This window comes from Carex rostrata, chromosome 9, assembly GCF_964058835.1.
Source record: "Carex rostrata chromosome 9, lpCarRost1.2, whole genome shotgun sequence".
NCBI classification, from domain to species: Eukaryota; Viridiplantae; Streptophyta; class Magnoliopsida; order Poales; family Cyperaceae; genus Carex; species Carex rostrata.
Genome location: NC_135926.1, coordinates 12,692,322 through 12,708,190, shown reverse-complemented (window position 1 = coordinate 12,708,190; position 15,869 = coordinate 12,692,322). Strand labels below are relative to the sequence as shown.

The following is a 15,869-nucleotide window of genomic DNA, read 5'->3' as shown; positions in this document are numbered from 1 at the left end:
AGAGACATACTGAGAGGAATCAGAAAACAAGTTACTCAGTTACAATTCAAGGCGTGATGAATCCCAATGGTGTTTTTACTGATGTCTGTATCGGGTGGCCCGGATCAATGCCAGACGACCAAGTTTTAGAAAAATCAGCATTATATCAGAGAGGCAATGCTGGCTTGCTCCAGAACCATTGGATTGTAGGTGGGTCCGGCTTCCCCCTGATGGATTGGCTTCTCGTGCCATATACACACCAAAACTTAACATGGACCCAACACGCATTTAACGAAAAAGTGGGGGAAGTTACAAGAGTAGCAAGGGATGCTTTTGCGAGGCTCAAGGGGAGGTGGACTTGTTTACAAAAGAGAACTGAAGGCAAGCTTGCAGATTTGCCGATGGTTCTGGGTGCATGTGTGGTGCTGCACAACATTTGTGAGATGAGAGGGGAGACGATGGATCCGGAGCTGCATTTCGAATTATCTGATGATGATATGGTGGCAGAGAATGCCATTCGATCAGTCGCTGCTATGCAAGCCCGAGACAGCATCGCACATAATTTGTTGCATAGTGGGCGTGCCGGCATGACGTTCTTTAACTAGGGTATTCATTTTTCAAAGGAATTTACTGGTAACTATAATTTTACAGGGAGTTTTAGCTTCTCTTTTTATCTTCTGTCAAGGACAGAATAGGTAATCTATAGATACAGTGTTGTTTGATTGGTTGTAAGTTATAGTGGCGAGGTACTTTTTATTTGTTTGTACCACTTACTGGTAAAAAAATTAGATAGTTTGAGGAATAATTAATTGATTGTAATGTTGTCTATTCTTTTTCCTCATAAAAGTGAGGTTCAGTATTTACGGATAAAAGATTTTGCTCATTTATTCAATTGTTTCTTATCTGGTAAAATAACATCGCTTTGAACTTCACTTTGAATTCGAAGTGAAGGACCAATTGAAGGTCAGATTTATAATAAAATGAAAAAGCAGGTGTAAATAATGTTCCAATTTCGGTCAGATTACAGTCACACCAGTATTACCGCCTGTACTTGTATATACCAGTTCAAGACAGTACAGTTACAGTACAAACCAAATGAGTAATGTTTCAAGCGTTAAATACTTGTCCAGCATTAGACTTGACTGGAATTGTACCAGTATCTCACTCAACTTCACTTCCACAGAAGGAACAAAAGACGAGCACCAGAAAATATGTATATCTGTTAAATTGTGCTGTCTGAATAATCATAAATATGTGTACAATAAACCTAATACCAGTATCTACATCATTTTTTTGAAAACTATATACATATCATACAAGAGAGTATATGCAATCATCATATGCTTGTAATGTGGAACGGAAGAATTGAAAATTTCCTTAGTCCACTTGAGTAAATTCCAGTGCGTTGCCATCTGGGTCCCGTGCAAAAATTGCTGGCCTGCCAGACCGGCTTAAGGTATAGCTTATTCCTGCATTTCAGAAAGAACAGAAGGAACAACAAAATTTTATCCTTATCACAAATAGGGGAAAGAAAAATTAACCCCAACCTTTAATATAAAAGCCTCATAATTATTGTGCCTATGAAACAAATAAAAATGTAACTTTCTTCTTGTACCGTCCTTTCTAAGAAGTGAAAAATATGACCCTCCTTTCATTGTCAGAAATAGAGATAACAAGGGCACTTTCGGTATGACCCTCCTTTCATTGGGACCAGAGGGGCATTTCTGGGTATTGCTGGATAATGAGGCAAGGTATACCAGGTTTGATGTTCCTTTGATTTGGAAGGGTTTAGAGTATCTCTTTGCAGAAGTATGCAACATTTAATTTTACAGGGATCTTAAGGAAACTATCCCTGACAAGTATGGCTGGCTTCATAAAAAAATCTTGAGTTTGGTGTGGTTATTTGTGCCACTTAAACTGAGCAGTTTCAGACAATTCACTAAAAGAAATTGAAGAATTTCTCCAATTTGCCCTTCAAATTGGAAATAAGCACCAAAATAGTAAGAAATATATGCACAAGGATCCCGTACCGGCTTCATCAAAGATGGCTTTAAGCTTGGAGACATCACGAATGGCTATACATGTGTGGCGGTCTCTTCCCCCGTGTTCAGGTCGGCCTGTTAATGGATCAGGGTTGGGCAATTCCATCAAGTGGATCATCTCAGACCCAACCCACAGCCATGCCCCTCTGTACGGCAACTTTTCATTCGGCCTTGCCAGATTAACCTCAAGACCTTTTCATATTAAGAAGACATATTATTAACAAATATCTAATAGAAAAATATATACCGTATTTTTGGTGATACCACACTGAGTTGGCATCCAAATTTGTATTTTTTTTTTCTTAAGAGACTCCTAAAGCTGTGGATGACTTGGAAAAAAAATGAAATTTTGGGGGCAATATTTGAGCATAGCCTAATACTTTACCAACCAAAATTATATTTTAGACCTTCAAACTGTAATTAGTCTTGTACTATTTACACAATTAAAACACACTGGCTGTTGAGTTTCTTTGAGGATAAAAATGCACCTCCTTATATCTGATTTTCGTTTATAATGATACTTAAACCTCCACCCAGTATACTGGTAAGAATGGCAAGATGAAGAGTTTAGAGGCTTAGTAAGTGCTGTAGAAATGGATGTTTCTAAATAGCAGTGGCTTTGTTTGGTATCTCTGTGTGAAGTTTTGGAAGAAAACTAGCGAAGTCTGGTATGAAGCTAGTTTGTGCATAGAATTTTTAACCTTTCTATACTATGAGTTAAAACACTTATTCTTTAAATGCAGACAGAGTTGAATTTCTGATACCAAATTAGGAATATTTTGGGGTTGACAAAATATTCCTGGAATGAAAGGGACTGATTTCAACAAGCAATTCAAGTAATTTTTAATCCTTCAGTTAGAGACATCTAATAGAAATTCCAACCGTCATTTCTCATATCTACCTGACATCCATTCGCAATATGGGGATTTATTAATAGTCATTGTACAGGATAACAAAATACAAGTTTTCAATGAAATTACGATTATTAATGAAACTTTTGCTTAGTCCAGACAATTTGATAGGGGAATAATAACTTTTAGTCAAACTATGTCCAGAATAACAATTTTCTTGAAAGTTATCATTATTCTAGAAAGAGATACTGTTAACCAAAACTTGTGCTTATTCCACATGATCGATGCAATTTATTTTCCAGTAAAAAGTTTCAGCAATGAATAATCTCCCTTCAGAATAAGCTTTTTTAAGTTCCATTTGCTGTTCTGGAACTGAGCACTTCCTAAGAAGCAGTTTCTGAAATTCCTTGAATCATGAAACATGTAAATTGAACTTATTTTCTCTTATTTTTGAATTAAGGAAACAAGGCTTAAAGTAACCCGACCAAATGCTTGCATCCTGGCACTCTACCTACTGCATGATACACTATGCCATAAGCATGTGATTTGAAATTTGAAATTTGAAATTCAAAATTTAAAAAGAAAAGAACATACCGAGAAGGTCTTTGTAGAAAGCAAGCGATCTTTCGAGGTTTTCGCACAAAACCCCAACATGATGTATACTAACAACCCCATAATCTTTCCCTAATTGCAGTAATATAATTAATTCCAGGTTTCCAATGATTACTTTTGTACTGGTTATACATGCAGCAGAACAATGTTAATAAAGGGTGCCATACCAGCTATTTGAGTATTATGTCATACTCATACCAGATATTGCCATCCCAATACCAGCAATGAATTTCTGGTTTAAATTTAAATAATAATTAACTGTTCAGTACGTACCAGTAGGTTGTGCATGGCTGATACTGGTAAGAGCTATTACCAAGTTCTAAGTTGAAATTCATGCACATGACATGCAAATGAAAATTTGAATGTTACCATGGGATTTGTCAACCGATTGAAGTCGATCGCTTTCAATTGAGACGTTGAGCTTTCCCAATCGAGCGTTTCTACTCGTCTCTCTTCTTTTAGCAAAGGAACAGCTGTGATGCTTTGAGATTGGCGAAACAGGGGAGATGGAGATCGTAGGGAAGTAGAGGCTACGAGTCGCCATTGCCTCTTTTTTCTTTCTCGCTCCTTTCCAGGCCAGCTATTCTTCCTTTTCTTTCTCTTTACTTATATTATTATTATAATGCTCATTTTTTGTGGACGAGAAATACATGATCTCTATGTTTTACCGCCATTTTTTTTTGTGGCGCAAGTTATTTATTTGGTCGATGATTTTTTTGGCCACGTCTTTAGCAAACTTACCCGCCACACAGGCAGCTGCTATTCTCAACTGGAAATGTTCGAGTGCGTATTTTCTGAGATATCTCATATTTTGCATGACCGACGTGTCCGGTGCCTATTCGGGGATAGCGCGGGGGGCAGTATTATTTGTGCTTTGAGATTCGTGCAGAACGTATTTTAACAGTTGAGATTTACCAAAAGGTCACGCAAAATATGAGATATTTCAGAGAATGCGAATTCGAAATGTTCTGGGTAAATAATATTGACACGGTATACTTCTCTTCATACAGCGCACGGACAATAGAATCAAAGCAGAACTGCATATGGCTTGACGTTGTATGAAGTAAAAACTACTCTGTCAATATATTTCCCAATGTTTTGCTTTGCACCCTGTCAGGCTGTGCTCCAGTCTTTACGGGCTAAGAAGGATCTTGTTGGGCCGGGCCAGTAGGTAATGCTTATTATGCTTTTCACGAGCAAATATCATTAATAAAAAAATTATAATGGGCTTCATTATTTCTTAATGATTAATAGCTAATGTATTCCTTAGAAATTCTAATACTGTTCATGAAATTAATTAGAAGCATGGGACATTCAATTAATTAATTATTTGTGAAAAGAAAAGTCAGGCTGCAAAACTTGTTTGTGATCATTCAATTAATTGCTCCATAATTGCATTGGAGCACAGTAGGATTTATTTCGCCCTGAATTGCGTTGAAAGGGAAGAACTAAGCCTGTTGTATTCTAATAAAAAAGAAGAACATGAGATCCCTTTTTTTGACAGTTCGATTTTTATTTTATTAAAATGAAAAAAAATGCATCTAACTAATACCACAATTCCTTGTGATTTTATTGACTAACATTTCTTTCTATAGAATTCCAATTACTGACTAGAAAGCCCAACTCACAGTGTTTAGTAGGTGTGCACAAAACGCTCGTAGCTCATAATTCGATTGAGTTTAAATCGAAAATAAATTCGGTTCGAAACAAATTAAACCAGCTTGATTCTGAAATGAATCAAACTCAGTTCGGTTCGAAATTGGTTCGAATTGAATCTGGCTCAGTTCGAAACTCTTATTTTTAGTTCTAAACCCTTCTTCAATTTCGAACCAATTTAGTTCAAAATTAGTTCGAATCGTATCGAATCAAACTTGAACTCTTCTTTTTAGTTCGAAAACCTACTTCAATTTTAAACCAATTCAACTCAAAATTGATTCGAAATCGAACTCAAACTAAATTAAGTTTGATTTGGTTCGATTCGTTTGCAGCCCTAGTGCTTAGGCCCTACATTACAAATGCACCTTGGGAATAAAGCTTAATAGGTAGGTAATTTGGCCATATATTTAAATCATGTTGTCATATGAGATGCAACTCGAGTAGTTAACCAAACTTGTGTTTGTGATAATTAATGGTCCATTAATGAATAGTTAACCCAAATGCAATCTGTATATATTAGTGGCCCAATATTTACTTTAATCATGCAATTTCCAACGCATCATTCAGAGGTTGAGGAAAAGGGGCAGGGGACCAGGCACCCCTGTACCTAATTAGAAAGTTGTTAAAAAAGTAGAGGGTTTTTTTTTTTTTTTGTTTTTTTGTTTTGTTTTTGTTTTCTAATGTATTTGTATTACAAATAGGGGTGAAAACGGAGCGGCTAATATCTGATCCATAATCAAAAAATTAGATATGGATATTCGTATCTGAATATTCGTGTAGATACAGATATGGTTTAAGTTTTTATTATTCATATCTGAATAGTATTAGTGGATATATACTATGAGGAGGGATCCACTTGCATCTTTTTTTGGTAACACCGGATTACACCCTATATTTTAAAAATTGAAACAGTTGATCCAAACCGTTCAACATGATGGATATATTAAAATGTGCTTGCAGATCACAATTTTTTTTTTTAATTTTTTTACTATTTATTAAGATTAGTACAAAAATTCTATGGTTTGAAAACAACGATTTTGTAAAATACTTAATAAATAGGAAAAAAAATTCAAACAAATGTAAAATTTGATCTGTAAGTACATTTTAATATATTCATCATGTTGAACGGTTTGGATCGACTATTTAGACTTTGAAAACTTTGAAAATGTAAAATGTAATTCGGTGTCACAAAAAAAAAGAGTGTAAGTGGATCCCTCCTTATATACCATATAGTTTAGTATATTATGAATTTTTCATCTTATTTATTATTATATTAGATAAATATTTTGAACTTTAGTATTTTTTAATAATATTTATTTATATTTTTAATAAATATTCGATCCTATTCGTATCATGTATTCCGTATCCGTATTCGAAAAATTAAAACACCTACAAATATAATTTTACCACTATACTCTCCGGATCCAATCCGTTTTCACCTCTAACTACAAATGTCACCTTAATAAGAAATAGTGGCATGTGAGTATAATAGATTGTATACTAGTAGAGTCAAAAGTAAAATAAAATAATTAAAAAAAAACAGAAACAAAATTTGAACTTATGCTGAAGAATTATAATTATATCTTTAAAAGATAGGCGCAAGTATCATAATTATATTTGTCATCGATCCTCAATTCCTTAAATAAGTTGTTTATCAAATCCAATGTTATAAATAGCGCACTATAGCGTTTTTGGACCCTAAATGCTAAGCTATGGCATTAAAATGCGTTATTTGAGCTACGGATGCTATAGCGCATAGCGTGCACTATGCAACATTAGTTTTTTTTTTTTTTTTTTTTTCAATTTATATGGACTTTTAAATAAAGACTCAAATTGGATTTTAACTGTGTTTTTTTTTTTTTTTTTTTACAATTGACATACTAAGCTTTATATTAAACTATTAATTATTAAATGAGAGATCCATCAAACAAAATCAAATAAGGAAGCTACAGCGAGCTAGAAACAGAAAAAATTTCAAGGAACAACCATCTTAAGCAACCTATGTAATTTTAAGTTTTAACATTTAATTGAAATCTTATTTCACTTTGATTTCGACTTTTGTTCCTATTTCTTAATCAACCCTGGTACAAAGAACAATCTGTCAGAGAGATGAAAAGTTACAAGAGACCCCCTAATTTGTTTTATGTTTTGCGAACTAGTAGGGGGCGAATAAAATTAAGACCTTTATTTTTTTTTTTTAAATTAGATAGTTTGTCTTTACTTTCAAATATGAGATTAATTTTACTTTTTACTAAATTAGCGAGTAGTTCTGTTTTAGTGCAATTTATGTTACTTTTTTTTTTCCCTTTCTTGAAATAACAAAATGATACTTACTATATGGTGGTTGGAATATTTTGAATAGATTAAGATAGTTAAGTATGCCATGATGTCGAGGTTATTTTAAAATTTTAAATAGAAAAAAGATAAATTAGGTCATGATGCTGAAGATATTTTAAATAGAAAAAAAAATCGATAGTTTATGATATTAATATTATTATGAATATTTTGAGTCGCAATTTGGACTTTGTATTGGTTCAATATGAATATTATACATTTTTTAATCAATTTGGTGTTATTTATTGTTCTATGAGACTTAGATAATGTTGATATTTAGTACAAATATATAATATAATTTTTATAAAAATAAAAAATTTAGCATAGCTTTCATTATAGTGATGCTATTCGCTATAGTTTTTTTTTGTAGTCTTCCCACTATGACGCGATAAACGCGATTTAGAACCTTGATCAAACCCCTATAATTACTTGTTAATTAGTTGAAGTAATCACTAAATTTGACATAATTTTTTGTTTGCAAAATTAGAGAACTTACTGGTTTTTAAGGAAATGTTTCATACAAAAATTCTGTCATATAGCTTTTTGTCCTTCCGCAAATCTGGTCTCAACAGCAATGGAGACAAAAAAGTGTTAGAAGTCGCAATGCATGTAACCCATCTTTTGGCCTCTCCTATATAAATTTTTTGGCTCCACCTTGCGAATCAGAAGGGTATAATTAAAGTTTTATTCTTAAAGGCTAGCTACGATCGATGTTAGCAATTAACCAGTTAACATTGTTTAGAAATTAAAAGGAATAGATCTTTTGTAATATAATATGAGGATATATATTTTAATTTACGTAGTGCCTCTTTATTTTTATCTTGCAATTTAATTAACGAATATATATATATATATATATATATAGAGAGAGAGAGAGAGAGAGTAATGTGTATTCGTATGCATATGGCCCGATATGCATACGGTTCAAATTTGAAATTTCAAAATCCAAAACGTCGATCCGAACCGTTCATCTTGTTCTCTATATTAATATTTGCTTAGAGACCAAATTTTACATTTTTCTGAATTTTTTACTATTTATTAAGCCACTTTGAAAATTGCTGATCCAACGGTGGCTGCTGATTTTACTGTTTTGTTAAGCCACTGTTGGATCAACAATTTTCAACGTGGCTTAATAAATAGTAAAAAAAATTCAGAAAAATATAAAATTTGGTCCAAGCACATATTAATATGGAGAACAAGATGAACGTTCGGATCGATGTTTTGGATTTTGAAATTTCAAATTTGGACCGTATGCATATCGGGTCATATGCATACGAATGCACATTAGTCACTCTCTCTCTCTCTCTCTCTCTCTCGATCTCGATCCCTCCTATATATATATATATATATATATGAGATGAGCTACGCTACTCCATGGAGTAAAACGCATTGGTGCTCCATGGCACTATATTTTTATTTTGAAAATTCAAACGACCGATCCGAACTGCTCATCATGATCTCCATATTGAAATATGCTTGGTGACCAAATTTTACATTTTTTGGAATTTTTTTACTATTTATTAAGCAATTTTAAAAATCACTGATCCGATGGATCGACCGTTAGAATTTGAAAACTCAAATATAGAGCCGTAACATAGTAACAACCTGTGATATGCATAGTACCATAGACTCACTCTTAGTTTTTCTTTTCTTTTCTTTTCTTTTCAATTTATATGGACTTTAAATAAAGACTCAAATTGGATTTTAACTTTTTTTTTTTTTTTACAATTGACATACTAAGCTTTATATTAAACTATTAATTATTAAATGAGAGATCCATCAAACAAAATCAAATAAGGAAGCTACAGCGAGCTAGAAACAGAAAAAATTTCAAGGAACAACCATCTTAAGCAACCTATGTAATTTTAAGTTTTAACATTTAATTGAAATCTTATTTCACTTTGATTTCGACTTTTGTTCCTATTTCTTAATCAACCCTGGTACAAAGAACAATCTGTCAGAGAGATGAAAAGTTACAAGAGACCCCCTAATTTGTTTTATGTTTTGCGAACTAGTAGGGGGCGAATAAAATTAAGACCTTTATTTTTTTTTTAAAATTAGATAGTTTGTCTTTACTTTCAAATATGAGATTAATTTTACTTTTTACTAAATTAGCGAGTAGTTCTGTTTTAGTGCAATTTATGTTACTTTTTTTTTTCCCTTTCTTGAAATAACAAAATGATACTTACTATATGGTGGTTGGAATATTTTGAATAGATTAAGATAGTTAAGTATGCCATGATGTCGAGGTTATTTTAAAATTTTAAATAGAAAAAAGATAAATTAGGTCATGATGCTGAAGATATTTTAAATAGAAAAAAAAATCGATAGTTTATGATATTAATATTATTATGAATATTTTGAGTCGCAATTTGGACTTTGTATTGGTTCAATATGAATATTATACATTTTTTAATCAATTTGGTGTTATTTATTGTTCTATGAGACTTAGATAATGTTGATATTTAGTACAAATATATAATATAATTTTTATAAAAATAAAAAATTTAGCATAGCTTTCATTATAGTGATGCTATTCGCTATAGTTTTTTTTTGTAGTCTTCCCACTATGACGCGATAAACGCGATTTAGAACCTTGATCAAACCCCTATAATTACTTGTTAATTAGTTGAAGTAATCACTAAATTTGACATAATTTTTTGTTTGCAAAATTAGAGAACTTAATGGTTTTTAAGGAAATGTTTCATACAAAAATTCTGTCATATAGCTTTTTGTCCTTCCGCAAATCTGGTCTCAACAGCAATGGAGACAAAAAAGTGTTAGAAGTCGCAATGCATGTAACCCATCTTTTGGCCTCTCCTATATAAATTTTTTGGCTCCACCTTGCGAATCAGAAGGGTATAATTAAAGTTTTATTCTTAAAGGCTAGCTACGATCGATGTTAGCAATTAACCAGTTAACATTGTTTAGAAATTAAAAGGAATAGATCTTTTGTAATATAATATGAGGATATATATTTTAATTTACGTAGTGCCTCTTTATTTTTATCTTGCAAGTTAATTAACGAATATATATATATAGAGAGAGAGATAATAATGTGTATTCGTATGCATATGGCCCGATATGCATACGGTCCAAATTTGAAATTTTAAAATCCAAAATGTCGATCCGAACCGTTCATCCGTTCATCTGAACCGTTCATCTTGTTCATCTCTCTCTCTCTCTCTATCCCTCCTCTATATATATATATATATGTGATGAGCTACGCTACTCCATAAAGTAAAACGCGTTGGTGCTCCATGGCACTATATTTTTATTTTGAAAATTCAAACGACCGATCCGAACTGCTCAACATGATCTCCATATTGAAATGTGCTTGGAGACCAAATTTTACATTTTTTGGAATTTTTTTACTATTTATTAAGCAATTTTGAAAATCACTGATCCGATGGTCAAGAAGTTTTTACTGTTCATAGCAAAACAACAATTTTTAAAATTGCTTAATAAATAGTAAAAAATTTTCCAAAAAATGTAAAATTTGGTCTCCAAGCACATTTCAATATGGAGATCACATCTAATGGTTTGGATCGGTCGTTTGGACTTTCAAAATAAAATTACAGCGTGGAGTACAAACACGTTTTACTCCATGAAGTAGCATAGCTCATTTCTCGCTCTCTCTCTCTCTCTCTCTCTATATATATATATATATATATATATAGGGCACGGCTAAATTGCTGCCGGCAGCATTTCAGCGGAGGTGCTGCCGGTGCAATATCGTAATTTTTGATGTTCAAACAACAAATTCAAACCGTTAGATGTTTAATCTATATTATAATCTACTTGGAGACCAAATTTTACATTTTTTTTGGAATTTTTTTATTATTTATTAAGCTGGTTTGAAAACCATTGATTTCGGTAAATTTCTGCATCATTGAAATCAGCGGTTTTCAAACTAGCTTAATAAATAGTAAAAAAATTCCAAAAAATGTAAAATTTGGTCTCCAAGTAGATTATAATATAGATTAAACATCTAACGGTTTGGATTTGTTGTTTGGACATCAGAAAATAAAAAAAAAGGGCAGCAGCACCTCCGGCTAAAAGGCTGCCGGCAGCAAATTAGCCGGACCCTATATATATATATATATATTATATGGTTGTTCCTGAAGCACTAGTACATTCTACCAACGGTTACACTTTTTCTTGAAAATTGACAATCATGCCATGTATAATATTACACATTCTCTAACTAGGGTTACTAGGCCGTTCTTTGGACCAGCATCTGTACTATTGGATGGTTATAATATATGTACAATAAGTAATAACAAAGTCCCAATCCATTCCTGTTTAATCGTAAATTTAGAGGTCTTTCTCGTTTTTGAACAATTGGATTAATATATACAATATATATAATGTGTGAGGTTAGCTAGTGTGCCGAAATTTTTATTAATATCACTGTAAAAGAAAAATAAAACCACAAATTACAGGGAATTCAAAAAATAACAGGGCCTCCAATTCAATATGCGGTTCCATTCTTAGAGGGATCGCAGATTGAATTTAAGGCTCTCCAAAAACCCAAAAAGTAAAATATGCGGTTCCATTCTTGGAGGGATCGCAGATTGAATTTAAGGCCATCCAAAAAATCCAAAAAGTAAACTGTAATATACTTATATTAATATTTTTTGGGGGCCTCCAATTCAATTTGCGGCATCCAAGAATTAATGGAACTGCATATTGAATTGAAGGCCCTGATATTTTTTAAATTTTCCAATTTCAGTGGTGTGTGTGTTTTTTTTTTTTGAAATGGTATTAACAAAAATTCCGGGCTAGTGTGTGCTATATTTATCAAGATGACTTGTTGAATATAACTTCTAAATTTGTTGAATTGACTTCATATTACGAATCCAAACAGCCCGAGTGATGCATGGACATACAAAATTCTAAAATTCTAAAATTATTTAGGATAAAATCAAACAGTAGAAATATACAAAGGTTTATAAGTTATTTTAATGCATTCATTTTTCATCATTTTTTTACCACTTAATTTTGTAATAAATGTATTCAAAGTTTCAAAATTTTGCAGGTGCACACATCACTTGTGAAGTAGATTGGTTTTTCGACAATTAGAACTCGTCTTATAAATATAACCAACATTTAAACTAGTGACAAAAGCGCATGTCTCTATGTGAGAGTTCATGGATTCAAAACTAAGATGAAAAAACTCTTTGTAACAAATGTTGAAATAAAAGAGTTTGATTGGCTGGAGTTACCTATATTACTCAAGTAACATAGGGATACAGATTTTAACAGAGCAATTTTAGTTTCATGCAACACACATATATCATATATATATATGGAGCGTTGTACATATATATAGTCTATATATGTGTTACATGAAACCAAAACTGTTTTGTTAAAATCTTTACGAGACATGCACAAACTTTTCATCTCATTTTTAATACAAACTGGAGAGCTGTAAATCTCTAATGTAGGTTGAGCCCCTACTAGTTGACATAGGCTTGACCAAGCCACCAAGGTGGTGATTAATTAATAACAAGCATCCAGAAAAGGAATATATTAAAACATAAAAGTAGTTCTTTGGGGAAAGGTTGACACCTTTCGGCTGTGCAGTTCCTTTTTTGGTGCCGACTTCTCTTCTTCATGACTGATCAAGTGTGTTGCTTAATTAGAGCATCTATGCATTAATTAGTTGATGGGAGCTAATATATACTAATATCATCGACTTTACTATAAGCATTAATTGTTTTTAACTATTTTGAATCGGTCATTATATTTTTCACTGATTCATATTTATTTAATTTTAGAACAACAATACAAATGTTGGCATGACAACAAGAATGAGACACTTTTCACGAGGATAAAAAAATGACTTTTTGCGACGGAGTACCGTGACCGTCATTGTTCAACTTTTTCTTTTTGCAACGGTACTTTTCGCAAGGGAGTACCATCATAAATGCACTTTTTCCCTCGCGAAAAGTGTCTCATTCTTCACATATGGTGTTGTTGCAGACTATACGGATGAATATCTTTGAATTGACGAAAGCACCACAATAGTGAAGAGATTTGTACTGGTTGTTATAGATGTATTTGGTGAGGAGTATTTGCGAAGGTCAAATGAAAAAGACCTTGAACAATTACTTCGCATAGGAAAACAACGAGGTTTTTCAAGTATGCTAGTTAGGTAGTGTTGATTGTATGCGTTGAAAATAGAAAAAATTTCGGTTGCATGCATGTCACCGTCAATATGTCAAAGGAGATCACATAACTCCAACTATTATGCTTAAAGTTGTTGCATCACAAGATTTATTGATATTGCATGTCTTTTTTGGTCTTCCAGGCACATTGAATGACATCTATGTATTAGACCATTCTCCACCTTTTTAGAACCCGTATCCTCTCAGGTATTGCACAATTATTGCAGAGGATCACTTACTTTACGGTTTGAGATTAAATCTCAACCGGCTTGGGATTCGGGTCACTGTAGGGGCCCCATTTTTGGGCTTTGAGATTCGTGCCAAGTTAAAAAGTACGGTTCAGATCTAGTAATTGTAAAAGATTCCCTTATCAGGTATTGGAGAGGATGTGAATTCACCTTTTTATGAGGTCTTAGAAGGAATAGCCTCAAAAATGAACTACCAAGTGAACACAAATGATTACAAATTGGGTTATTACCTCATAGATGATAGATGTCCTAATTGATTGGGTGACCTTCGTAAAGTCAATCCTTTATCACAAGGAGACAAACATAAGTTGTTCGCAAAACACAAAGAATCTGCTAGGAAAGATGTGGAGAGAGCCTTCGGGATGCATGCTTCAAGCACGTTTCGCTATAAATAGCGGTCCGACACGTATGTGGTATAAGAGAATCATAGGACAAATTATGAGAACTTATGTGATAATGCATAATATAATTTTGGAGGATGAAAGAGACAGATACACTAGAAAGTAAAATTATACATATGATCATTTTTGTGAATATCAAGAGTATTTATAAAATTATGCAAAAATCAGAATAATTCGACCAATCAACAACTCAAATCAGACTTGGTTGAGGAGATATGAAATCATTTCGAAGGAGGTGATATTGATAAATTTGTTGTACTTATAAATATCTATATGTTGATTAAAAAAGGGATTTCATAGTTTTTATAAAGTTTATTATGACAACGGTTGTGTTGTGTTGTATTGTTTGTTTAATAAAACAAACTATTTGTTTTTTATGAGAAGGTAAGATCTCCATCCAATTTTGAATTATTACTCCACAAAATTATTATTTGTAGTTTTCATACGTCAATTGCATTTTTTGTTGTTTATTATCTGAATTGTTTGATTGGATTATGATAAGGTACTATGGTTATTATCTAGTTATTATGACTAGGGTCATTATTTGTTTGATTGGTTATTCAAGGATATAAATATAATAGAAAAGAGGAGGAAGAAAATTTTAATTTGTCTTTCACTGTACGAGATTGAGAAAAGGAGAATTTATTGTACGAGATTTGTCTTTCTATTTAATCAGTCGGTTACGAGATTTTAGAATGATGGAGAAGCAAAAGGGAATGACAGGAATGGAGAAACACAAATTAACGAGTCGAACGATAGATTTCAATATGAAAAGAAATAGATTTCATTTTTAATTTATTACTGACAGGACTTAATAGAAATTTTAAAATTAATTTCAAGAATGTAAAAATTTAGAAATTAATTTTAAGTACTGGGATGTAGAGGTTTTTGGACGAAATTGTGGCAGCACACCACGCTCATTAACGTATTAATTAAGAACTGAAATTAATCACAATTAATATTAACTCATTAATCAAAATAAAATATAATTAACCAGTCAATCTATTTTGTGATGCACCAACTTTATCGCACAATGACATAATCTTTAATTGCTTAATTACATCAAATAGCTATTATTTAATAGTGAAAATAAACATTTACTATACAATTGTTAGTTCATGATTTGACATTTTTTTTTCAAAAGTAGAATTCTGGATTAGGAAACAACATATCTACCTCCCAACCACACAAAAAAAAAGGTAATTCCTTTTGTATTAATTAATTAACAAAAGAAGGGAAATATTCTTCGTCTCAATTTCATCAATAACAGAATAAAAAGTGCATGTTCAAGAAAATCATTATTTTATGTCCATTAATTACAGTCAAATATGTAAGAAGAGATGTTGATTTAAAAGTGCATTTACGATATATTAATTTTTAAGTTTAATAATTATTCAAATAATTATCAGAAATTAAAGTACATATAGAAAAAAATAGTATGATTTAGTGTATATTTTGTTATTTATCAAATGAATTTGATTTGACAATGATTGAAATTAATTATCGATAACAAATTTATTGTTAAACATCACTCAAATAATTAAATTACATAAAACTTGATTGGTAGACTGTC

The 15,869-nt window shown here is 32.0% G+C and overlaps 1 protein-coding gene and 1 pseudogene across 1 annotated transcript; one reads left to right on the top strand and one right to left on the bottom strand.

Moving 5' to 3' along the window:
- Positions 1–1,177: 1,177 nt before the first annotated feature.
- Positions 1,178–4,086, bottom strand: LOC144559067 (Lactoylglutathione lyase / glyoxalase I family protein). The gene is made up of 4 exons (XM_078307999.1): positions 3,854–4,086; positions 3,467–3,556; positions 2,010–2,213; positions 1,178–1,448 (listed from the first exon to the last, which is right to left on the bottom strand). The coding sequence occupies exons 1-4, from the start codon at positions 4,026–4,028 to the stop codon at positions 1,357–1,359; spliced, it is 561 nt and encodes a 186-aa protein (XP_078164125.1). The 5' UTR covers positions 4,029–4,086; the 3' UTR covers positions 1,178–1,356.
- Positions 4,087–13,534: 9,448 nt separating this feature from the next.
- Positions 13,535–14,402, top strand: LOC144559965 (uncharacterized; annotated as a pseudogene).
- Positions 14,403–15,869: the final 1,467 nt, after the last annotated feature.